The sequence below is a fragment of the Spermophilus citellus genome (assembly GCF_964194105.1).
Source record: "Spermophilus citellus genome assembly, chromosome: 10".
Classification (NCBI taxonomy): domain Eukaryota; kingdom Metazoa; phylum Chordata; class Mammalia; order Rodentia; family Sciuridae; genus Spermophilus; species Spermophilus citellus.
In genome coordinates, this window is record NC_138197.1 from 45389459 (window position 1) to 45416877 (window position 27419).

The window sequence follows — 27419 nt, forward strand, 5'->3', positions numbered from 1 at the left end:
AACTAAAAATAGTGTGATGAATGCTATTAAGAATCTAGAAAGAAAATAAAATTTTATGGGTTCCATATAAGTCTATGCAGATGGAAATTTTTCTGGCTCTAAAAACTATGTGAGAGGATTTAAGGCCATGATATGTGTGTATGTGATGGTTTGAAAACTGAGAAATGAGTGATGTGAATCCTTAAGTGACAGCAAGGAGGCAGAGGTATCTTGGCTGAGGAAAAGTCAAAAAGGTGGAATGTAATCTGAAGAAAAATGGAAAGTGGAAGGAAGAGACATCGAATGAGGCAGGGTCTTGGGACACAATAGAAAAGAAAGGAGCTAGGTGCATAAGTTCTCTCCATACTAGTAAGGTTTTGATGGTGGCAATATATGTCAAGCAGAATCACTTCTGTTAGTTGTCAGAAAGTTCCATACTTAAGGCAGCTTTAAATTTCCTTGTTATCAAATTAACTTTTATAGGCAATAACCATACTAATAATGAAACAGGTTGCAAAAGAATGGTATGTATGCAGTTTGCCTAATGTGTCTTATTTCCTTAACTAAAACAATTTTCCTTTGAGCCTTCTCCAGATGAGGTCATCAGAATCCTAGTTAATAAGTTAGTGGGCTTATGGTACTTGGTTGACTTGCATTGTTTATCTTATTTTATTGTGGTGGTTTATTTATTTAGTGCTGGGTATATTGAACTCAGGTGCACTCCACCACTGAGCTACATCCCCAGTCCTTTATATTTTTTGTTTTGAGACAGGGTCTTGATAAATTGCTGTGGCTGGTCTCAATCTTGGAATTCTCCTATTTCAGCCTCCCAAGGTGCTGAGATTAAAGGTTTGCACCGCTGTGCCTGGCTTGTGGTGGTAACATTTTGTTTTAGCACCTCAAAGTCTGTTCTTGAGCTTTTAAATTTCATTTTCAAGTCTAGAATTATGGTGTTTATTAAAATTTAACTACAGGTTTTTATATAATGGAGCAAATGTTATATTTTTGTTTGAAGTCCTGTTTTTACTCATTTCTAGTATGTTTACAGGATGACATTAATTTGGCTGGTTGAAACAAAACTTGTTAAAAAATTGAAATTGAGATAATTAAAACAGTAAGCACTATTTTGCTAATGTGGAAATTATAACTGCTCTAATCATTTTGATTTGTTTTTATTTTATTTGTGGTTCTGGGGATAAAACCCAGGGCCTTGTGAATGCTAGGCAAGTGCTGTACCACTGAACTGTTTTCCTAGTCTTGTTAATATTTTATTTAAGCATTATCTTAAAGTTTGTAATAAAAATGAACCATAAGGGCCTAAGGTTGTAGCTCAGTGGTAGAGCGCTTGCCTTGCATGCGTGAGGCACTAGGTTCGATCCATAGCACCACATAAAAATAAATAAAATAAAGATATTGTGTCCATCTACTACTAAAAATGTGTGTGTGTGTGTGTGTGTGTGTGTGTGTGTGTTTACCGTTAGCCTGTTGTGGTATTTCATGTCTTGTGATGCCAGCTACTTGGGAGACCGAAGTAGGAGGATTGAGACTTTGATGTAAATCTGGGCAGCATAACCAGACCCTAGTATCTTCCCTTCCTCCCCAAATTATATATATACTTTCAACATTTTAGCTCAATTTGTAAATGAATTTAGATGACCTCTAGTTACATTTTTTCATTAAGCCATATTTATAATTCATATATATATAATCTAGTAGTTTGCAGTTTCTATATATTTGAATTGGAGCCAGAACTTACAGACAATTTGAAAGCCGTTAGAGATACCCATATATGTGGATCTTTCAGATTTTAAGACTTTTATTTTCATTCTTTTTACTGTAATTCTATAGCATATGCTTATGTTTTTAGAGACTGTCTTTAGCAAGTTTTCTAAAGCTGTGAACTTAGTTTTCATATGAGCAACCTCTAATTTTACTAGAATGGGATTTGGTGTGCATCACTGCCAGGTGTCTAGGGTCTGATCTGTGACAGCCATTTCTTCTGCAAATTGCAGTGCTGTTGGTACAAAGCACAGAGAGTTTATTATTCTGAAAAATTAGAGGTCAGAAATCAGAAAGTGTCTTTTATATGTCTCATAGTTTGGGAAGTGATTCTTAACATGAGGTTGAAGTTCAAGGCAGAAAAATGTAAAATAAAAACCTAAAACTAAACGAGGCTTGACAAGCCAGATCCTGAATGATTTCGGGCATCATAATAAGATTACCTTGTCTTAAAGTGCTCAGGAGAAGTTCTGTAAAATTGTAGTCAGGGAAGTGGTACTACTATTGAATCTGTGCTTTGGACCAGGCACTCTGGGAACTGAGTGAAGAATAATTTGGGGAACCTGAAGAAGTCCAGAAGATTGAAGGACTAAACTTTGGATATGGTGACTTGGGTGGAGATAATGATTTAAAAAAAAAAAAAGTAACTACTAGTAACTACTAGGTCTATAAGTTTGGATTTTTGTTCTCCCTTTTGAGGGCCAGAGTGTCCAAAGGTTTTCATTGTAACATGAATATCCTTAAGCTTTTTCTAAATTCAAGCTTGTTTCTTTAGGATGAATTTCTGAAAGTTTAGTTAATTCAATTTATAATAAACACTGCTACTGCTGTATTTAGTATGAAACCAGAATCTGTAGGATAGATTTCTGTGTCTTAGAAGTTTCAGTCTTGCAGGAAAGAGGGTTGAGTGCGATAGTATCTTGTGTAGGGTTTGGACACTTAAAGTTCTTGAATAGGGGCAAAAGTGCTTTTTAACAGTACAGGAGAATGATATTTACAACTTATTTTATGATTTATTTTCATATTATTACTAGGTAATAGCTAAGAGAAAAGAGGATTCTGGAAAGATAAAACTTTTGCTTCATTGGATGCCTGAAGACATGTAAGTATTTGAAATATTATTTGTTAACTAATGGACGTATATTATACTTTTATTAAAATCTTTTTTGGTACTGAGGATTGAACCCAGGGGAATTTAACCACTAGGCTGCATCCTCAGCCCTTCTTATTTTTTATTTTGAGACAGGGTCCTGCTAAGTTGCTGAGGCTGGTCTTGAATTTGTGATCCTTCTGCTGCAGCCTCCCAAGTTGCTGGATTATAGGCGTGTGCCACCATGCCCTGCTTTATTAAAGTCTTAAGCACAATAATTACTCAGCTTATTAAAAAGATTTAGAGGAACCAAACGGTATAGTGTTTTGAGATTATCAGGATTAAATAGAGAATCTGAAAGGTATGTGAGTGCATAGCTCAAGTTATAAGCTTGAAAACCTTAGCTTTTTATTGTTTTCAGTAAAATTAGTTTAATCATTTTTAGTATTTATTAGGAATTTTAATAACCTCCAAGTAGTATGGAATCATCCTGAGCCATGCTTTTGTTTCAATGATTTTTTTAAAGAAAATTTCTAAATGTCTTCCAGCACATAATATTTTATAGAAAAACTACTATTGCAAGGCACAGTGGCACACGCCTGTAATCCCAGCGGCTCAAGAAGTAGAGGTAGGAGGATCATAAGTTCAAAGCCAGCTTGACAACTTAGTGAGGCCCTGAGCAACTTAGCAAGACCCCATCTCAAAATAAAACATCAAATGGGCTGGGGATGTGGCTCAGTGGTTAAGTGGCCCTAGTTCAATCCCCTGGTACAAGATAAAGAAAAGAAAAACTATTGTCCATTTTTTCTAAAATGATTACATTTTTCTTTGAGTTTTATTATCCTTATCTATATGTTCCTAAATTTATAAATTTCCATTTATCTTTGTATTAAAATTTTGTTACAAAAAGTTAATGAAGGTGTATCATAAAATGTTGGACAAAGCCTGATGAGCATCCAGAATAGTATAAATTTAAACGAAGAGAATTTTATTGTATATGCCTACTTCAGTAATTAGCAGTATATGGCTAATATTTGCCCTTGTTATTTTTTTCTGCATGTTTTTCAACTCACTTCTTAGGAGATGTTAATATGAGTATTATATGAATAAAGAGTGTTTAAATAGATTTGAAAATTTACAGTTTAAATTTAATTCACAAGTCTGTTTTAACTTTTGAATTCTGTGATTATCATACTTCTTTAGTATGTGGAAAACATTTTTCACAGTCCTCTCCCTGCTCTATTGCCCTACACACACACATCCACACCCTGTATTGGTTTTGTGGACATGGTATTTATTTAGTCAATTCCTTTTTGCTAAATGTTGACTTTAATAATTTTTAGCTTCTCAAAAGATATGAAAATCTCTTATTTATTATAAATCATGCATAATGTTAAGATTTTTTTTTTAAATAGGAATTACCCCCTCTGAAAACAGTTTGTAATCCCTGTACTATATTAGTGAGCTTATTTCTCTGGCATATTATCAATACTGGCTCTGTTTTTCTCATTGCTGGGCATCAAATCTAGAGCCTCATTTGTGCTCTACTTCTGAGCTACATCTCAGTTCTCAATACTGGCTGTTATCATTCCCTTTTACATTTTGTGTTTTTTAAATTACAGTAATTTATAAACTCTTCTTTAGCAAATTGATGGCTGGTGTCCTTTATCTCTCCCATTCGTTTTATCCCTAATGACTGTTCATCTGCTTCATATTGGTTTTTAAGAGGTCTTTTTATATTCAAGTTATTGGCATGTTTTTAAAAGAAATACCTATTAGCACTTGCCCAGCATGTGGGAAATCCTGGTTTTGAGCCCCAGCACCAAAAAATTCCTAAACAACACCCACTGCTCCCAACCCCCCACCAAATACCTTACCAAAATGATGATTTTTGAATGTCTGTGTATTCCTAGTATTTTGGAAAAGAAGTAATCCAAATATCAAAATGCTTTCTTAAAAATTTTTTTGTAGGATTAAATTCTTTGAAATCAGATTTTGGTCACTTATGTACATTTTCCCTTCCTTTTAAGTAGAATTAGGTTTTGTGGGATTTTCCTTAAGGAGATGTCACATTACCCTAGAGCCAAACTCAAGAATGAATTTTATGTAGTGAGTTAAAAGCCAGGCAGTGTGTTATGACTTTACCACCAAAAATTCCTTGTTCATCCCTAAATTCATTTTTAAAATTTAATGGTACTCCCCCACCTCACCTTTTTTTTTTAAATTAAATCTGAAATTCCATATCATGCTACCATGTTGATGGCTGAGCTTTGGGAAATTTGTTAATGTAGATGGCCCTCTTAGACTTGTAGGAAAGGCTGGAGAATGTGAATGCATCTGAAAGATAAATCTGAAGTTACTGCATTTTTTATTGTTGACTTTTTTTTTTTTAATTTACAGTCTGCCAGATGTATGGGTGAATGAAAGTGAACGACATCAATTAAAAACAAAAGTAGTTCATTTATCAAAGTTACCCAAAGATACTGCCTTGCTTCTGGACCCAAACATATACAGGTAATTTATTTTTTTTATTGCAGGCTTTATTTTTTGGATTGTAATCTTAAGTTTTGTTTAATTTTAGACTTTTTAAAAAAATTTTTGATAATAGGCATTTAACCTCAGGGTGCTTAACTACTGAGCCACATCTCCAGCTTTTTTTATTTTGTGATAGGGGCTTACTAAGTTGTTTAGGACCTCATTAAATTGCTGAGGTGGCGATTCTCCTGCCTCAGCCTCCTGAATTGGACCACCATGCCTGGTAGAATTTATTTTTAACTACAGGTTGAATATCTTTTATCCAGAATACTTAGAAACATAAGTGTTTGACATGTCAGAGTTTGTGTTTTGCTTTTTCAATTTTGGAATATTTGTATAGGTAATATCAGCTGGGTATATCTAATCTGAAAATTGAAAATTGATATGTTTCAAAGCCCAAAATTTTTCAGAATCATGTTGGTACTCAAAGATTTCAGATTTCAAAATATTGGATTTTTTGGATCTAGGGGTAGCTAATATATGCAGTTTTTTTTTTTTTTAATGGGATTTCACATAAGGGTTCCCTACCATTGAGTTGTTACACCGAAACACTTTTTAAATTTTTATCTTTGAGATGGCATGTTGCTAAGTTTACAAGACGGGACTTCAACTTGTGATCTTCCTGCCTCAGCTCCTCCAAGTCGCTGAGATTATAGGCATGCACCACACCTCCAGGCCTTGTGCTGAATTTCAGTACTAAGTGTACCTTTCTTGTGTTTTTCCCTCATCCCCAGGTATGTGTGTGTGTGTGAGGGGTGGATACTGAGACTTGAACCTGGGGGTGCTTTACCACTGAGTTTTATCCCTAGCGTCAGGCACCACCCTCCCTCCCCCTGCATTTTGAGACAGGTCCTCGCCAAGTGGTTGAGGCTTGTCTTCAACTTGCAATCCTCCTGTCTCAGCCTCCCAAGTTTCTGGGTTTAAATGTGTGCACCATTGCTATTGTCTTCTGGTACTTTTTTATGTGGAAATGACTTCACAATAAGTTTATATGCCTGTTTAAGTAGATTAGATTACAATATACAAATATTTGCAATTAAGTGCCTTTTGCTTGAATATGTAATCATTTATATATTATCTGATTTGTTTTTTTGGTTGGTTGGGGGGCCTAAATTGGTGGTCCCGTCCATCCCACCCCACCCCACCCTACACCCCCCCCCCCCTTTTAAAGGTTTAGCTTGAAACAGGGTCTGTGTTGCTTAGGGTCTCACTAAATTGCTAAGGCTGGCCTTGGCCTTGAACTGTGATCCTCCTGCCTTAGCTCCCCAAGCTGGAACATGATGCCCAGTGTGTTTGTTCTTTAGAACTTTCCTCAAACTTCAGAAGAACAGTTTAAATATTATTGTTTCTTAAGAGGTGTCTCAGTGTTCACATTTTTAATAATTTTTCTGACTTGAACTTTGCTTTAGTGTGTTATGCAAATGAAGGTATGGGTAAGGGGAGAAGAGACCAACACTGCTATGTGCTGAGTCACTTTGCTAGATGCTTTACATACATATACTTCTTCTTCACAGTAGCTCTTTGAATTAGGTGGTACTATTTTACAAATTGGAAAACAGTTAAGAGTTTAGTTCAAATGCTGAAGGTTACATAGATGGTATGTGGTTGAACTCCTTATTGTGTCTATCCAAATGACATATGCTAGGGTGATTTAAAAGGTGGTAAAAATGCTTTAAAGTAATTTTTAAAAGGCACTAAATGAAAGAACTTTATGTGTTTTTTAATGAAATTTTAATTGAATATGTATTTTGCATAGGATTAGGCTTGACATGAATAAGATAACATGATAATTGATAATTCTCAAATGTAGATTTTTAACTATCATGACGTTAACTAATTTTATAGCAATCGAACATTTCAAAGGTTCTGTTAATTCCATGACTCAACTTTTTGGAAAGTTATTCACTATATCAGGATTCCATATGACTTGCCATGTGGTAACATTGAACTTGAGTTTTTTCTAATAACAAAAATTAAAAAAAAAATTATCCTTTGGCAAGGGTGCCGAGTGTAGTGAAATTTGTTCTGTGTATGATGTGGTAGATTTGAAGGAGAAATCTACTACTAGAATATGGAAAAGTTAACAATTTGCCCATGTATAAAGAAAATAATGGAGTATTCTTTATTTACTAGCACCTAGTTTAGAATTTATTTGTGTAGTATTGGGTTGTAATTGATATTAATCTGTGATTACAACCTGTATTGTAATTCTCCCTTTCCCTTCTTCCTTTCACACCAATCAGCTTGTTTTTTTGCTCTTGTGTTATGTGGGAGGTGATTTAAATACCTTATTGAAAGTGACTTAACAAGATCTCATATAAGCTTAGAATTAATATTCAAAAGTTCTTAGGAGCAGTAATTGATGTTCTCATGATGTGTGATTTGGAAATGAGAATGCTCTTAAGATGTATTAGATACTTCTGTGGATTTAATGTTTCCTAACTGTACCCCAGAAAATCCAGGATTTAATTTTGACCAAATTTTTGTTCTTCTGTTAAAGAAGCTTTATCATTACCCTGGTATGGCATCATTACCTAAATTTCTGGATTTTGACTAGGAATACCAATGAAATTAATTGCGAAATTAAGTAAAAGGGAAAAACAGTTATCATAAATCTGTCAGAATGAAAGTATGATAAGTCTTCCAGAAATATATGTAACTTCAAAATGGATCCAGAAAGAAAATTTATTTGGGATTTTTAAACATCAGTTTTAAAAAAATAGTAGTTGACTAAAGCCCATGTGTTAAACTTAGAATTCTTTTTAGCAGGATATATGAAAAAGATTTACTAAAAAGCTGTCTTATGTAACTAAATTTGTTTCCATCATATGCAGATGTTTTAGAAATAAATTGCTCACTTCTTTTGTTTCAAAAAAATTTTTTTTAAATGATGAGTTTTGCTATTATTGCCCAGGCTGGCCTCAGAACTCTTGGGCTCAAATGATACTCTTGCTTCAGCTTCCAGTGTAGCTGAAAATATAGGTGTGTACCACCATGGGGAATTAACTTTTTTTTTCCCTGACTGTATAGTATTTGTTATTTATTTATATCTCTAAATATACATAGTGCTTGACAAATATGTAGAAAGACAAGTGTAGAAATAGCTTTTAATGATGATCTATATTTGTAGAAATGCCTGTATATTACAGATATTTTTAATGTCTCTCTTTTGAACTACTCAGTGTATTTGTTTCATTTGAATAAAAGAAAATTCCTTTTTCTCTTTTTCTAGAACAATGCCGCAGAAGAGGTTGAAGAGGTAAAAAATAAATAAATACATAAAAAGCAAACAAGCGGGGACACCTGCAGTCTTAGTCACTGACAATGGGTTTAGGAAAAGTTGCACATTAGAGTCAACCCCCTTCCTCTTTTTTTTTTTTTTTAATTCAGTATTTAGAATAATATTTATGCTTAGTGTAAACATTCTGTGAATGAAGTAGACTCTTCTGTGGAATATATTAATATATTACTGTATATCCACATTTTCATGGAATGGTACTGTGGGAGACTGAGCAAACACTCTTCTGGCAACGTAGTGGAACAGCTTCTTAAAGGCTTTGCATGCTTGCTGCTTTAAGCTTTTTTTTTCTTCCCTCTAGTGATTACAATAGTTTTATTGGAAAGAAAAACAATTACAACATGTGCCCTTACAAATACCAAAAACACTGTAAGGATATTTGTCTTGACAGTGTCTATTGATTTGAAGTCATATTAGGAAATATTTAGAGTGAAAATAATCAAGAGATAATTAATCTTTCAATTATGATAAATAGATGTGATTGGTTGCCATTTGTGTTCTTTTGCAGAACTCTGATAAGAAAAGTGTTCAATTTGTATTTAAGCAAACAGTGAACCGACATTTGCAATCAACTAAAAATTCGTCTTTCGAATTAGGGCTGAAAATTACTGTTAAAGAGTGTTGCAGTATGTCTGGTGACTCCCTTTTCAGGACTAGGGTTTTCTCATGGAGTACAGTATGTTAATATTTACCTATATAACTAATCTGTTAACGGTTTTTGAAAAACCTCTATTTCAAATTTGAATATAATCTTCATATTTTCATCTAACCTATATGACTCTAATTTTTTTTCTGAGGAAAGCATTTGGTTTTTGAGTTGTTTTTTTCTTAATATAAGAAAAATTGTATTTTTTTTAAGAGTATCTTCAAACTGAATCCTTTATGCACCAAAGTTGGTTTTGAAAAGGAAAATAAAATCACTTTCTTGCTTGGTTAGCAAGAAGCCATATGGAATTTTTTTTAACTTACAGAAATGGAAATATGTGTAACTTGTTAGTATTGTATCAAACAAATGTTGCATAGAGATAATAGAACATTGCTTGTAAATAATTCAGCAGATTTGTAATATATTTTTATATTATGAAATGTACTGTAGATGTTTTTCTAGAGGCATGAAAGTTAAAAATGTATATATTATGGTAGAAATAATATTGAAGGATATTGTAATTCACTAGTGCTGCCAGAGGAATTGTTAATAAAGCACCTTCTTTAACAATAAATGTCTTTTGCAGACTTAAGGGACTATGTACTACTGTTAATATCTATAAGAACAAAACACATTGAACATCCTTCCAGAAAGTCTTTGAGGGAGGACCTATACCCATAATAGAATTATGGCACTCATTTCTGACAGTGACCGTGAAATCAATTTCCTTACTGTAGGAAGGACATATTGTAAAGTATGTGGTTATATGCAGTCAAACTGCAAAAAATACTCCTGATTGAGGAGTTTTCACTTTACTACAGTGATATAAAAACCAGCAGTTTTTACAAAAAATTTTTTAAAGAAAGAATAGACAAAAATATAGATTAAACCTTTGGTTCCAAAATGGGAAAGGTTCCATGATGCATAAATCATTTCTCGTTTGCTTTAAAAATAAAAAATAGTAAAAATTATGGGAGACTTTATTCGTTAACAGTGGGATAAAGAGCTATATACATGAAATGAGTCATATAAAATTAAATGAAGTGCAAATAAAAGCACTGCTACTAGAAGACATTCTGGAAAGGTTGTTTAATAAGGGTATTATCCATATGATCTGTAGCAAATGTGATTTTTATTTTTAAAAGGAAAAAAGCAGTGTGTTTTCTATTTTTTTTGTTTTCCTTTGCTTAAGCACTTCATCAATTGCTTTATTCTGTATCTGCAAAGTAATCTGCAATCTTTTTTGTTCTTTTAAAATTTTGATTTGTTAAAAAATTGCCAAATAGAAATGTTTCAGATATATAGTTTGTATTTGTATTTTTATTTTATTGCCTCATGTTCTTGTAAGTCATTCTTAATTGACCGATGATTGTAGACCTTGCTTGAGTATTTTTTCTAATAAAACAAAGCAAATCACATTTAGCTTCAAATTGTAGCAATTCAATTAAATTTTAAAAATAACATTTAAAAATATCCATTCAATACTTTCTTTAGGGGCACAGTAATAAATCAGTTTTTTTCATTGTGTAGAAATAGATATCAAAATCAAATTTCTTAGTTATTGATTAGCTTCTGTGTACTCATTTTTTGCTGCTTATCTGACACTAATATTAGCACACCAAAAAGAATGTGGAGTTAAAAATGAGTTTTGTAACTTGTGTGTGTACATATATGCACACACATTCAATTGTGACTGGAAAACAAGTGAAAATTTTAATCTGTAACATATATTTATTAATGTTTAGTCATCTAAATTGTATTTATAATATGATTCCTGAAATAATCAGTCTCACTCAAAATCCATGTGTAGTTTAGTTTGGGCAAATTACAATCTACAGAGGTGACATTTATTTACATGTTGTTTGTAAATACTTTCTTCCTGTAGTGGTAGAGTTGAATATTGAGATCAATAGGACCTACCAGCCTGTAATACGTACTGTCTGGTCCTTTAAGAAAAAGTTTGCTAATCACTTTCTAGTTGATACGTCTTTTTTTTTTTTTTTTTTGAAATAGACAACAGAACTTGCATTTTAATATGATAATGTTGATTTTTGATAATGAATTAGTATATTAAATTTTAGTGAAAGCTTTTTAATATAGTTTAAAGTAAATATTGCCATATTAGGTACATGTACAAATGGTGTTATGGGAACTTTTATGTTGGGTTTCTTAATAGTTAACAATAATCCATTATTTCACCATTTGTATTTTTATATTTTGTTTTATAAAATAGGATTAAATGAGATTTTGTAAATCAGATTATGTTTAATCTATAGGCATATCTGCTTTATTTCAAAGACTCTTGAAGTAGAAAATATTGTATAATTTAAAGTTGTTTATTTTTCTAATAAACTTTTTTATATATAAATTTTCCCTTAAGTCGCCACACATTACTTTTTTTCTTTGCAGTGCTGGGAATCAAACCCAAGGCCTTGCATGTGCTAGGCAAGCACTCTACACACCCAGCTTACTTAACCCATTACTGTTCTTTCCAGGTCTCCTAGAAATTAAGATAGATAGTAATTAATCCCCAGGGAATAGTTTCAGATTAGTCTTACTCATTGAAAGTTTTGATAAATCATGTCAGTAAATCTTTGGGTATAAAACTTTCCCTTTCACATACAAATAAAAGTTTTCAAAATGCAAATACTCCTTGAAAGAATTTGCCATAGTTATAGTTGTTTAAAATATGTTCTGTTGTTTGCTCTTTGAATTCTTAAAACACGGTTGACAAAAATGTTATATATTTTGAGTAAAATATAAAAATGGGAAAATATGGTTGAAGTGTTTTAACTACTCAGTGGAGGAGTCTATTTAATCACAGCTTTCTGCATTAAGTGATTGAAAGGCAAACAATTTTTTAAACTGGGGGTTCTAAAAAAAAAGGATATATTTGTATAACAGGCAGGCTCATAATGAGATACTTAAAGTCTACTTATTAAAAAGGATTTATAACTTGACATTTGAAAAATTTTTTTGAGAGAAGTTGTCTCAAGGTTTTTAATTAAAAATATATTTCTATTCTAAAATTACGGAAAATACTTTAAAAGGATAAAAAATTTTCATTAGACAAATTTCTTGCTTATATGTATAATTTTTTCTTAAGTATTTAAAGAATCTTGTGACCTGGTGTAGGACATTTTTGCAATCTAGCATTATGGTTTTAGTATAAATAACATTTGCAAGTTTTCCTTTTTTTTTAATAAAAAGAGTCTTTTTGTCATTTCTAATGGTTTATTATACACTTAAATTGTCTTAAAATGTTGGAATGAAATGTACTGACTCTTGATTGTTTAAAAAGTTGTAAATTCTTAACCTACCCTGATGTATTTTCTGAATCAAGTTTGTGTGATATCACTCATGGCTTTGTTAATCTGAAAGCTAAAACAGACTTGTAAGTGGGTTACAGCAGGAATTATAACCCAGTCCCTCCCACCCCCAGGTTAGCATTCTTTCCATTTCCCCAAACTGCTTTTACAGTGTGAGAGAGGAGATGAATGTATATTGCAATACCATTGTGATGCATTCAGTGCTTCTGCCATAGCCAGTTCCTAGCATGATTATCCATAGCACAAAATAGCCTTATTATTTGTTGAATTGGGATAACAGATGAGTACTTGTTGTGGTTAAGATATTTTGGAGAATTATAAGAATAAAGCACTGGTAGGGCTGAAGTGACCTTGTCACATTTTGTGATATTATATGCCTTTTCATAGGAATCTTATAAAGGGAATTATGCTTTAGTTTGTTTAAACATTCTCAGTATAAAGCATTATTGATGTTATATTTTTATGTACTCAGTTGTAATTTTTTTAAAAAATTTCATTATATTTGTTTTTTGGCAGAGCCTTTAAAAATATTTTTTTAACATGAATAACATTTTTATCTTTTCCCTTTTATTTATCTTTGTATCTGTTCACCCCTTCCCCCCCCCCTTTTTTTAAAGTAATGAGGATTAAATACAGAACTTCACACATGCTAGTATACTAGGCAAGCACTACCTCTGTGCTACATTCCCACAAATAACATTTTCAAATAACACTATTTTGAAAGAGGGACCTGATATTTGGTTTGTTTATTTGAATATTTTGTCATGGTTCTAGAGGATTGCTTCCGTCCCCCAGGACCTTGTTTTTCTTCAGTGTTTTATATCTGATAAGAAAACTTACATTTTCTAAATCTTACAAATTTATTATGAAATTGCCTTGGATTTACGTTTCTGTTAAGGCTGTTTCATAGATTTATTTGTATTTGGACCCCAGAGGGATCTTGCATGTGCATGAAACTGTTGTATTTTGGAGGGCCTTTTCTCTTGAGAAAAACATTAATTTTTTGGAAAGGAGGCTTTGAATCTAGATGCTGAGGAGTGAACCCATTGCTGTGGTTATGAGAGGCATGCCTTCCACCTACCTCATGCATGCTAGGCAAGGGCTCTACCTCTGAGCCACAACCCCAGCCCTAATGGTTATCTTTTAATGCCAGAACAGCAGTGTCTACCTAATAAATGTCAGTCTTTGTAGAAGTTAGCTTAAGTTTATGTTGTATTGTTCTGTAATCATATGAAAGATCTGATTTATTTTAAAATGTAATTCAGGATAATCATTTTTTTGCAAAATTTGCCCTCAACATCAGTAGGGTTTTGTAACTGCCTCTTTTTTTTTTTTTTTTTTTTTTTTGTGGTACCAGGGCATTTGGCAACTGAGCCACACCTCCAGCCCTATTTTGTATTTTATTTAGAGACAGGGTCTCACTGAGTTGTTCAGTGTCTTGCTTTTTGCTGAGGCTGGCTTTGAACTCGCAGTCCTCCTGTCTCAGCCTCCTGATCGCTGGGATTACAGACTTGCACCACTGTGCCTGACTTGTAATTGCTTTTTTTTTTTTTTTTTACTTGCTCTGTGTGGCCTCTTCCAAATAGCTTATTTTAAAATGTAATTCAGGATAGTCAACATTTCTTGGAAATTTGTCCTAAGTATCAGTATTTTTAAAATTGCTTTTTATGTCATTAAAGTTACAATTTCCAAATCAAAAAAATTAATAATTTCCAAATCAAAGAATTAATAAATGTATGACTGCACATATGGTATGATGCTATATCCTGTACAGCCAGAGAAATGAAAAGTTGTGCTGCAGTTGTGTACAATGAATCAAAATGCATTCTGCTGTCACATATACCTAGTTAAAATAAGTACATTAATTTAATAATATAGAAAATAAGAATGAGTAAAAGTTGTTACCTTTAATTAACCACCCTTGCCTGGTCTCCAGATTAATATTTCATTTAATTATTCCAAAATGTGCTCATTCAGCTTCTTACACCTAGTTTTGAGATTTTGGTCTTTTTTTCCACTCAGGGCAATCACATAGATATGATTTCTTTTTTAGTGACATGACATCATGTACTGTTAAATATTTAACCATTCTCTATTGGGTTTGCACTGAGATTTTATTTATTTATTTTTTAATTTTAGATATCCAGTAGTACAGCAGTATCCTTGAAAGTATACTTGGGATGATATTTTTATAGTGTCATTTCTTGGAATTGTTAGCTGGCTTAAAGAGTTTGCAAAGCACATCCATTGTAACTTGGTTTTGCCAAAATGTTTTCCTGAAAAAGGTGGTACCAAAGTAAATTCTCATTGAATGGATCTGAATGTTGTTTTTCCCTACCATAACAGTACATATTCTTTGACTGTTAAGCAGTTTAAGGTGGAAAAATGGCATAAAAGTAAGGACAGTGAGTTTTGACAGAAGAATATAACATCATAAACAATCAAAATGCAGAACATTTCCTCATTGTTCACAGTCCATCCTAATGTCCTAAACCCCAGGTAACCACTGAACTACTTTGTGTTCTGTATTTTCTAGAACTCTGTATTAATGGAATGATACAATATGTGCTCTTATATATCTGCTTTCGTTCAGCATAAATTATTTTGAAATGTATCATTAAATATATACAAATATTAAGGTGTTCTCCTTATTTAGTGATATTGAACACTTTTTTCAGTATTTTTTTAGCTTTTCTAGTTAAAGTAGATATTGGGGACATAAATAATTATCTGAACTTTTGTGTCTTCAGATTGCTCTTGAAGATTTACTAAATAAATACAAAAGACTTCCTACTCTGGGATATTGTTGGGCAGCATTGAAGATAGTATTCCAAGCAGTTATTTTAAAAATGACCTGTTATACCAGCTTAATAATCAGTTTTTAAGGTAGTTGTGTGACTTTGGATGGCGAGCTCTTTCTATATGCTGGAGATGTTGGGACAAGTATTTCTTTTGTTTATTTATTTTTTATGGTATTTAGGCTTGAACCCAGGAATCCTCTGCCACTGAGCTACATCTCTATCCCTTTCTTACTTTACTTTGAGACAGGGTGTCAGGGCTGGCTTCCAACTTGTGATCCTCCTGCCTCAGACTCCAGAGTTACTGGGATTCACAGGTTTATGTCACTACCTAGCAAGGATAAGTTATTTCCAGGAAAGAAATTGGTTGTACTAGCATTGTCATTATTAACTTGACTTTTAGCTTATAGAATTAATAAAAATATTAATAGAAAGTAAAATCTTAAAGATCTTATATATATTTCAGGAATGAAACACAGTGAATACATACAGAAAAATGTACCATTTAATACTGAGCACCTGCAAACTACAGGGTGCTAATATAGATGTGGATTTAGCAGTGACCAAAGTAAATAGTATTGATCTCATGAAACAAGTGTGTAGATGGGAGATGACTGGTGACATAATGAGTAAAATATGTAGTGTGTTGTGCGGGTGCTATAAAGAAAAAATTGGGAGTGGGGAGGAGACTTGAGGTAAAACAAACAAACAAAAATGTACTGGGCTGGAGATACAGCTCATTTGGTAGCGTGCTTGCCTCGCATGCACAAGGCCCTGGGTTCAATCCCAGCTTCTTGGAACTTAACATTTCATCATGCTAAGTGTTAATGTAAGTCTAAAGTTAATGTGAAAATACTTTTCTTTGGAAGGAGAAGACGCTATTGGAGAGTTTGAGCAAAGTTATGGTCTGAGTCATGTTTTGAAGGGATCACTCAGGGGATGGAGTTGTGGCTCAGTGATAGAGCGCTTGCCTAGCACATGTGAGGCACTGGGTTCTATCCGCAGCACTACATTAAAAAAAAAAAAAAAAACAAGTAAAGGTATTGTGTTCATTAAAAAAAAAAAGAGGTCAGATAAAGGGATCACCCTGACTACTCTGAAGAATTAATTCTGTGGGATCAAAGGCAGAAGCAGGAAGAATAGGTAAAGGCTATTAAAAATATCTGTGGCTTGATAGGCTGTAACCCCAGATACTCTGGGGGAGTGGCAGAAAAATTGTAAGTTCAAGGCCAGACTGGGCGATTTAGCAAGTTCCTGTCTCCAAAATTAATTAATTCTGGCTTGAACCAAAATTAATGGTGATAAGAAGTGAGTAGTTGGTTTTGCTTTGAACCTAGAACTGCTTTAAATTGTTATATAAAAAAAAGTAGTAGTTGGAATTTGGGTATTCCTTTGAAGATGGGGTTAATAGTTCACAAAGTATGAGTCGATTTTTGGTTTAAATGGCTAGTAAAATGTAGTGCTTTGAGACAGTGATGGGAAAGCCTGCAACGTGGAGGAGGGTTGGGGAGGGAAGAATTTAGGAATTAAGCTTTAAATGTTATATTTAGGATGTTTAATAAGATCCTGGGCTGGGATTGTGGCTCAGTGGTAGAGCGCTTGCCTAGCACGGGCGGGACCCGGGTTTGATCCTCAGTACCACATAAAAATAAAGGCATTGTGTTAACAAAAAAGATATCCAGGTGGGGAAATCATGAATCAGGAATGATAGTGAAGATGATTTTCAAGTATAAGGATATAATTAGAATATTTTTTTAAAAGTCTGTGTTACACATAAATAAAGACAAGTTTATTTCATTTTACCTCCAGGGAGGAGTTCATAAACTGTGAGTCTGGATCTGAGCAATGACAAGGTTTTGGGCACCTTTTGAGTGAGCTGCAAAAAGGAAGGATTCAACATAAGACCTCATAGAAATAATTTCTTTTGTTAAGCAATGCTGGGGAAGAAGAACTTTTTGGTAGGTTTATCAACTACTAAATTATGGTTAAGAATGACCTTAGTGGTTCAAGTTGCTGGTGATAAAAAATTTAGGAACAGAAAGACAATTGCTTTGTTTCTGTGTACCAAATATTTGTTTAAATTAGCCATCCTAGATCTTTTAGGGAACGATTCGGAATAAAGTCATTAGTGTTATTACTTGAAGTAATAGGAAGAATGAATATTCATCAGACATCAAGTGCCAGATGATGTACCTTAGACACATGATACATCTCATGATACATTTATGATACAAACTGGAAGGCTGGTATTCTACTGTCCCCTTTCTAGGGTAGAGGAAACAAGTATAGAGAGGTTAAGCTGTGTTTCTGATGCTGCATTTAGATAAACCTTGCAAATGATATCACAGAGGAAGTGACTTTCAAACTTGATAAGGAAGGACAAGGTGAAACTTTCCAGAGGGAAAAAAGCCTTTGCCCCCCAAATTAAAAGAAATTGAATGATTTTGCAAATATTTAGTCCCCAGCATGTACTTTATTTGCATTAAAAATGAGTACGGTGTTGGGTTTATGCTTTACAGATTTGGGAGTAGGAGATCATAGTAACATTAACATGAGTTCTGTTATAGAGGGAGGTGCTTGGTAGTGGTATGCCTGGAGTTACATGGAAGCACAGAGTGTGGTTGGCCCAGTTCTGTAGCATTAGCACAGGTTCCCCTTGGAGAACTTGGAGTTACTTTCAGTGAATGTGTGCATCTTCCAAGGAGTGAGGAGGGGAAGGTGGAGTAGCTCAAGTTGAGGAAATTACTGTTCTAGAGTGTGGGACACCTGGTGTCTTGGAGACTAGGGGACTGAATGGTGGGAGATAAACCTAATGGGAGGAAGCTGTTGAAGATCTTGCTCTCTGCCTTAGAGCTTTCTTTGAAATATGTATGGGGAACCACTTAAGGTTTGGGTTAGAAAACTAACCAAAGGTTTTGATAATTTATATTGGGGATGGGGAGACTAGCCCAAAGACTGCTGCTCTGCCTCTCCAGTAAGGAGTAAATAAGATTTTTCCAACATTTAAGTTTCACTGAAAAGTAATTTTCCAAGATTTGAAAAATTAGAATTCTTTAAATTAATGGTAAATTAATGTGTTGTTTTACAGTTCTTAGTCAACTATACCTAGTAAATCAGTCAGACTTGAATTTAATGCTCTACATTACTTATGAAGATAGGGAACTTTCTACTTAAGTGTTGCTTTGATAGTAGCAGCACTTAATTGCTGTAATCATTACTTTAGTACGTTTTTATCCAATACAATAAATTGTTCATTTTATCTTCACAAGCAGTAAGATATCAAAAACATCAAAAACATTCTTAAGCTGAGTGCAGTGGCATGCGCCTGTAAACCCAGCTACTCTGGAGGCTGAGGCAGGAAGATCACAAGTTTAAGGGCAGCCTGGACAATACATTGAGATCCTGTCTCAAAAAAAAAAAAAAAAGGCTGAAGATATAGCTCAGTGCTAGAGCACCTTTGGGTTTAGTCCCCACTACTGGAGGAAAAAATTATTTAAATAGCCTTGCCTTTGTAGAATGTTACTTTCAAAACTGGCAGAAAAGTCCTGACTAGATAGATGTATTTCCAAGTGGCAGGAAAGTAGCCTCATTAAAATGAGCCTGGATGGGCTGGGGATGTGGCTTAAGCGGTAGCGCGCTGGCCTGGAATGCGTGCGGCCTGGGTTCGATCCTCAGCACCACATACAAACAAAGATGTCGTGCCCGCTGATAACTAAAAAAAATAAATAAATAAATATTAAAATTCTCTCTCTCTCTCTCTCTCTCTCTCTCTCTCTCTCTCTCTCTCTCTCTCTAAAATAAAATAAAATGAGCCTGGACCAAAAATTATTTTTTCCTACTATCATTACTTGTTTTGTGTCATTCTACAAATTATGCAGGAGTTTATCAATGTGGGATATTTCTTGAAATAGAAAATAGCATTTGGCATAGAGAAGTTGATAATTCTTATAAGAGAATTGAGCCTGAGATGTATATACCACACAGATTTAAGAAATATCAAATATTTGAAATTTTATCATCTTTGCTTGAAAACAAAAAGGAAGAGAGCAAAATAAGATAATTATAATAAACTACAAAAATGTTTGTATAGTTGGCATTTCCTGAGAGATGAGCAGGTGTCTACTTTGAAGTGTTATGAAGATTGAAGGTTGAGACATTTCTAGAACTTACTTTCTAAGGTCATTTCTTCCATCCTTTGGAGAAAGTAAGAAACTTTGTGTTTCAACTTTTCAGCCCCTGCCATTCAAAAAATTTTAATACTGGAACAAAATTGTTAGTGAAAGCTCTGTACTTGTCCCGATCCAATCCAATAATGAGGACAAAGTTTTGAGAAAAAGGAAAAAGTTGTTTAATTGCTAGCAAAGGCGAAAACACAGGGGACTCCTGTCCAGAGGCTGTGATTCTGCCCATTGGGGAAGGGGGCAGGGGAGTTTAAGAGATGAGTCAAAGGCTACATTCTGTGTCTTTGGAGCTGTAATTCACTTGACAATTTGGGAGATAGCTACTTCTTAGATCTGGTGCCATCCCCAGGTCTGAATTACTTATGTTCTTGTGGTGCCTGTGTGCTTAATTACAATAATTCTGCCTAGGATGTGAAGAATGGTAATCCTGTTTCTTCTGAGATTAGGAAGGAGGTGGGGAGAGGAAGAGAAAGAAGCATGTTCCTTTTAAAAATAAGTTACAGTGGCAGCGCAGCAAGGGCCACATCCAAAGCATAAAGTGGACCACTCGTACAAGATAACAGTTTTTGAAAAAAAATTTTTTTTTAAAGATAGAGAGAATTTTTTAATATTTATTTTTTAGTTATCGGCGGACACAACATCTTTGTTTGTATGTGGTGCTGAGGATTGAACCCGGGCCGCACGCATGCCAGGCGAGCGTGCTACCGCTTGAGCCACATCCCCAGCCCCCAGTTTTTGAAATTAATAAGGAAAAAAATAAAAGCAGCATACTACTGGAGTGAGATTTGCAAAATGCAACCTCTTAAGTTTTTGTATATCAGAGATTGGTTATAAACTTGTTAACTTTAAGTTAGTCTATGAAGGAGTGCATAGAGGATGCTGTAAGATTCATGGTGTTTTTAACAATTCATTCAGCATTTAAAATTATCTGGACAGTGGGCTAGGTGAATTTTTATCTCCTTCATGTTTAATCCTTACAGTTAAACATGAAGTGTAGGTTTTTATAGTTGAGTTTTTCAGGTAACTTATCTAAGATCATATAGTCAACAAGTAGCTGAATCTGGAGTTTGTATCAATTATGCTTGATTTTAAACCATAGATTGTTCTAGTATTTGTTTTTGATAATGTGGTCAAATATTTCAATGTATTTTGTAAGACTGTTAAAAGAATAAACATCTCTAAAAGAAACTGTCTGGTGACAGACATTTTAAACAAGTTTTGCTCATGTCCTTGCAAACCATTTCCACTTATGCAGTGGATTGCCCAGCAATTGATATTACTTTTAATTTATGACAAACAGAAAGGTAAACATGTAAACATGTTACAAAACCATTACACATTTTATCTTCATTTATTCTTCCTTCCAATGCTCTTCCGTTATTGGTCTGAGTTTATGACCATATTATTTTCTTTCTCTTGGAGGAAGTTAATTTCTTGCAAGGCAAATCCATTGGCAACAAATTCCCTCAAATTTTGTTTGAGAAAGTCTTTATTTCTCCACTTTGCTTGTGTGTCTGTGCGTGCATTGCTGGGGATTGAATTCACAACCTTTATGCATGATAGATAAGCAATCTACCTCTGAACTATGCCATCAGCCTTCTCTGTCTTTTTTTTTTTTTTTTTTTTTTGAGGGATAATTTCACAAAGGATTCTAGGTTGGTCATATTCCCTCCCCCTCAACATTTGAAATATTTCACTCCATTATCTTCTTGCTTGAATAACTTCTGAGAATTCTGATGTTATTGTTATCTTTGTGTTTCTGGAATAAAAGTCCATGATGCCCACTTTTCAGAGGCCAGTACTCAGGAGAGGAGTGTTGTAGGAAGAATCAGGTTTATTCAAAAGTGGGCAATTTTGAGAAGGAAGATGGCCTATTACCTTGGAGCTCCACCTAGGGTAACTCGGGGTACAAAGAGCTTTAATAGGGAAAGGAGAGGGGGGAAATTTGCAAGTAGAAAGACTATGCTGAGCAGGGTCTTCATCATCCAGGACATGGGTCTCCTTGTTTGTTTTTCCCCTGACCAGAACATTTTAATAGACCTCAATCTTCTGCTGTGAGTTTCTGTATTAAATCAGACTTTGGGTTTAGTCTCACAGCAAGTTACATGTTTTATGTTAATACTGAAAACTGAGGAGCAGCACTCTAAGGCTTATCTGATGTCCTGAGTTCTGTAAATCTAAACAAAGATATAGCAGTTAACATCTTAACCATGTAGGTGGGGCTCTCTTTAAAATTTAGAGTGTCAGGCAAAAGTGGGAGTGTAAAAGGATTAAGAAGGAGCAGCAGCCTTGCCTAGGAGGGCAGGAGGGGGAAGCAGCGGTATTACACTTGCTGCTCTATGGATAGGATTTTCTCCCATCTAGTTTCTCCCAAGATTTTTTTTAAATTTTTGACTTTCTTTTTTTTTTTTTTAAAGAGTGAGGGAGAGAGAGAGAGATTTTAATATTTATTTTTTAGTTCTCGGCGGACACAACATCTTTGGTATGTGGTGCTGAGGATCGAACCCGGGCCGCACGCATGCCAGGCGAGCGCGCTACCGCTTGAGCCACATCCCCAGCCCCCTTATTTTTGACTTTCTGCAGTTTAAATATGATATATCTAGGTATAAATTCTGGGTTTTATCCTGCTTTCAGGATCTATGGCTTGGTGTCTAATAATTTTGGGAAATTCTCTGTCATTTGGCTTCAAATATTTCTTCTGTTTCTTTACTTTTGTTATTCCCATATCACACGTTTTGCAGTTGTCCAACAATTTTGGATGATCATCTTCTTTTCTTTTTTTTTCATTTCAGTTTTGTAATTTTCTATTTATGTATCCACAGGCTCAGACATACTTTCCTTACCTGAGTTGACTAAAGAGCTCATCAATGTCACTTTTGTTACAGGATTTTTGATTTCTAACATTTCTTTTTTATTCCTTAGAATTTCTACCTCTCTGCTTATGTTACTTCTCTGTCCTTGTATAGCATATACTGTTTTTATTATTAGCATATTATGATTTTTTAAAGTTCCTGATCTGATAATTCCAACATCCATGCCATATCTGAGTTTTGTTTTTTGTTTGGTTTGGTTTGGAACCAGGGGTCGAATCTAGAGGTGTTTAACCACAGAGCTGCATTCCAAGCTCCTTTTATGCTTTATTTTGAGACAGGATCTTGCTAAGTTGCTTAGAGCCTCACTAAGTTGCTGAGGCTTGCCTTGAACTTGAGATCCTCCTGCCTCAGCCTCCCAAGTTCCTCGGATTACAGGGATGTGCCACCATGCCCATCATCCTAAGTTTTTTTTTTTTGGGGGGGCAGTCAACCACTGAGCCACATCCCTAGCCCTATTTTGTATTTTATTTAGAGACAGGGTGTAACTGAGTTGCTTAGCTCTTCACTTTTACTGAGGATGGCTTTGAACTCGTGATCCTCCGGCCTCAGCCTCTTAAGCTGCTGGGATTACAGGCGTGTGCCACCATGCCTACTGGCCTGAATGTGATTTTGATACTTGTTCTATTAAAAATAGTATTTTCTGCCTTTTAGTATGATTTATAATTTTTGGTTGACAGGCACACATGATACACTGGGTAGAAGTATGTGGTGGTAAATAAATAAGTCCTTAGTGATTGAAGGTGAGATGTGGGAGGATTTTTTTTAAAGAGAAATGCTTTATAGTCCTGTGTTCAGATTTCCTTCTTTTAGTGACTGTGTTCTTGACCTGTGACCTTCACATGCGATTGTCAGACTGTTCCCTTACGTGAGACAAGATGACCCCTTAGAAAGGGCTGGATTTGGGTATTTCCATTTTCCCACCTAGACAGTTTATCCCAGATTGGTGAGATTCTGAAACCCAATTGGTTAGGCTCTGATTAAACAGTTTCCCTTGAAGTCAAGCCTTAAGAACAGAATGAACTGGGTATTTTTCTCTTTCCCCTGCTAAAAGTGTCAGCTTTTTTTTGCTAGACCTGACACAAGAATAAGTTTAAAACAGAAAATATTTGGTGCTCACAGTTTCAGAGGTCTCAATCCATTGACAGCTGACTCCATTACTCTGTGCCTGAGGTGGTTGTAGGGACAAATGAGCCAAGGCACCGATGATATCAGGAAACAGTTTTATTTGGCTGCAGCCAGGTTCAGATGGCATAGCTTTTGCTGTAATTAATCAGTCCCCTGAACCCCAAGTTCTGGTAGCTTGAGAATTTTATACCCAGCATGTAAGGGGAGAGGCTCAGAAGTTTACAGTCTGTAGAAGTTCACTTAAAAGCAGTTTTTTCTTTCACTGTTCTGGGCAAGTTAACCCTTCAAGGACAAGGCCTGAGAAAGGAAGAGCTGCTTCTTCCCCTTTCTTTCCTCCCCCTATTGCTGTTACCATGGAGCCCAATTGGTAATTTTTCTTATCTTAGAAATGTAGACATCTCTTTGAAGTCCCAGCTCAAGGCCAGAGGCCTTGTTTACACATTTTTACAAACAACTATACTGGATACATGTTTGTGAAAAACTAGTAAGGGGGTGTCCAGCACCTGGATTGTTGATTTCTTTCTGGCCAGTGGCCAAGTAAGACAGGACAACACCAAATTAGGAAGTTTATCTTTTTGAACTCTTTTGTAAAGACACTCTTGCTGACAGTCTGAAAATCATTGATGGTGAAGATTTCTGGAGAAGCCCGGTTAAGACTTTTCTGTGGAGAAAGGGGGTGTCACTACAAAGTGAGGCAGAACATCAGGGAGGAAAACAGCTCAGGACGGGACAATCAGAAAGCAGAGAGAGAACTCTGCTCACCAGGGACAAAATATATACTCCCTGCACACCTCCAAGGACCTTTCTCCTCCAAACACACTCTACCTGCCTATAATTAATTGTCCTGTTAATCCTTATCAGGGCGGGGGATTAATGCACTGATTAGCCTAAGGCTCTCATAACTCAATCGTTTCACCTCTGATTCTTGCATTGTTTCACACATGAACTTTTGGAGAACCCCTTATGTCTAAACCATAATAGGGATTTTTTTTTTTTCTTAAACGTTACTGTGTGAATGGGATAGAACTGGAGGTAAGACTCACAGAAGTATGTGACTAGCCCCCTGTGGAGTTTTAACTCTCAGATTTGTCCACTGTGAGCATGTAGCAGTTTTTCAGTTCCAGTTCATGTTTCCTTGCCTTGGTGCTTGTTCCTGTGGAGGTTTCCATTTCTACAAGGTGGTTCTCTGTATTTGCCAGTTTATCTCCAATTTTTGTGGCAGTGGTTGCTTTGTGATATGAATTATTGGATGGATCTGAGAAGAGTTGTTTCTTCTTGTTGGGATGGATTCTTACATGCTGGACCAGAAACTGGAAGTTCAAACCATTAGAAATAACAGTAATCTACTATCATACATTGCTGTAGCTTCATTGGTATAAATGAGATTTAAGTATATCCAGTGATCAGTAATGTGTTTTCAGATTGTTATATAATTTATATCAGCTGAGATTAAGTATTCTCATGCAAAATTACAGTATTTCTATTTTTGCAGTTTTAAAGATTTCTCCCCACTCCACTACTCAAAAAAGGAACTTAAATGAAGAATGAAGAGAAATTAAATGAGGAAAAAGGAAGAATGGACAGCTTAGTTAGACTGCTATAACAAAGTACTACAGACTATGTGTCTTATAAATAACTGAAATTTCTTTCTCACAGTTCCATAGGCTGGAACTCTGGGATCAGGGTGCCAGCAAGGTCAGGTTCTGGTGAGGGCCCCTCTTCCAGGATGCAGCGTGCTGGCTTTTCATTGGGTCCTCACATGGTGGAAAGATTCTAAGAGAGCTGTCTGGTTACTCTATTATAAGGGCACTAATCCCATTCATGATGACATTAGTCTCCTGACAGAGTTAGCCTCCCAAAGGCTCTACCCCCCCACCTCTGCCGCCAGTTTTTGTTGACACTAGGTGTGGAACCCAGGATATTGCATAAACTAGGCAAGTGCGTATCACCTCACCTCATCACCTCATGGGTTGGGATTTCAATGTGAATTTTGGGGAGCACAGATATTCAGTCTAATATTCTGTCTCTTTCCCCCAAATTCATGTTCTTTTTTTGCATAAATTACTTTTAGTTCATAGTACCCCCACCCCAAATTTTAAAACTCATTCCAGCATCAATTTTAAAGTCTAAAATTTAAAGTGTTATCTATAAATATCTAAACTTGATATGGGTGGGGCTCGCTTATGATTAATTCTGAAGCTGATTGCTCCCCAAATACAATGATGAGGCAGGCTTGTGATAGATATTCCCATTCCAAAAAAGAGAAATTGGAAGAAGAAACAGGCAACAAGTCCCAAGTAAGTCCAAGATCTAATAGACCAAACCCCATTAAAAAGTCTTGAGAGTAATACTCTCAGTTCACTGTTCTACTTCCAGACACCCTGGTTTTGTGGTCTTGTCTTCTGACACTGCTGAGGCAGAAGTCATGTCTGCTGTACCCATTGTATTGGCAGTCGCTCCCACATCTTGTCATGACACTGCCTATACTAGCTCTTTGTGGTGGCCCCACCTATGCCATGACCCCTTCTCAACGGGGTTGAGTATTAGTCCTCCCCTTGGGAATCAATGTGTAAATTTCAATTTATTACAGATACTCATTAATTTAAGATGGGGTTATATCCTGATAAGCCCATTATGAGTTGAAAGTATGGTAGGTGGAATTATTGCATTTAATACACTGAGCATCATAATTTAGCAGTAGTGCACTGTAGAGTATTGGTTACATGGCTGACTGGGAACCATAGCTCACTGCCAGGTATTGCAGAAGTATCATTTTGCTAGCCCAGGAAAAATCCAAGTTGTACACTTGAAGTATGGTTTCTATTGAATGTATATTGATTTTGCACCATGAAAAGTAAAATCATAGTTGAGTCAAGTAAGTTGGGGATCATTCATATAGATTTAGTGGGAGAAACCTATATTCAGTAAATAGCACAAATGCAGATCGTGAAAACTTGTTCATACTTAACTGAAACCCAATTATATGCAGTGTTCCAGAGATACCAGCAATGAATAGAATGAAAGGCCCCATTATCATGGAACTTATGTTCTGGGAGACAAGACTATAAACCACAATAAATATATGAAGTCAGTGATAAGGGCTATGAATAAACACCATGTGACAAGCTAGAGACAAGTATGGTGGTATTTTAGATAATAGTAAAGTTCTTTCTGAAGGAGTGATGTTTGAACAGAGATGTGAGTAACAGAAGGGAACAAGGCATGTGGACATGGGGATAAGGTGTGGGCATGAATTCAGACAAACACCTGTGCCTTGGAGTGAGCTGGCCTGCTTCAGGACAGGAAGCTGTTGGTGTGGCTGGAACACAGGGATGCACAATTCGGGGTATAAGAACGTCAGGGGCTGATGAAACTTTTCTGTAAAACTAGTATTTGGGGGCTTTATCACAGCTACTTTTCTCTGTTATAAGAGTCACTAGAGGATTATGAATCAGTAAGAATTGATAGGATTTATTTTAAAAAATTACAACTTGGGCTGGGGTTGTGACTCAGAGGTAGAGCACTCGCCTAGCATGCATGAGGAACTGGGTTCAATCCTCAGCACCACATAAAGACATTGTGTCCACCTATAACTAAAATATATATATATATTTAAAAAAAAAGAATTACAAGTTATTTTGTGGAAAGCAGAAGGTAGTCTCCATACAAGTGGAAGCAGGAAAAGTTATTCAAATTTCACGAGTATAGAAAAAAAGGCCCTGTGCCTTAAATGAGTCAGCAATAATGGAGTTGACAAGGGGAAAATTATTCTTTGTATTAGAGGTA

General features: G+C 35.2%; 1 protein-coding gene across 4 annotated transcripts in view; it reads left to right on the top strand.

The window, feature by feature from the left end:
* AEBP2 (AE binding protein 2) overlaps nucleotides 1-27419 on the top strand; it is a 214627-nt gene that overhangs the window by 71276 nt on the left and 115932 nt on the right. For 3 of the 4 annotated variants that reach the window (XM_081311504.1, XM_081311501.1, XM_081311502.1), the window contains 3 exons: nucleotides 2793-2860; nucleotides 5249-5362; nucleotides 8616-8642. In XM_081311504.1, the coding sequence (XP_081167630.1) occupies nucleotides 2793-2860; nucleotides 5249-5362; nucleotides 8616-8642 (209 nt within the window). Of the gene's footprint in view, nucleotides 1-2792; nucleotides 2861-5248; nucleotides 5363-8615; nucleotides 8643-9189; nucleotides 11646-27419 lie in introns of those variants that run through there. The other variant, XM_081311503.1, reaches the window with a different exon arrangement.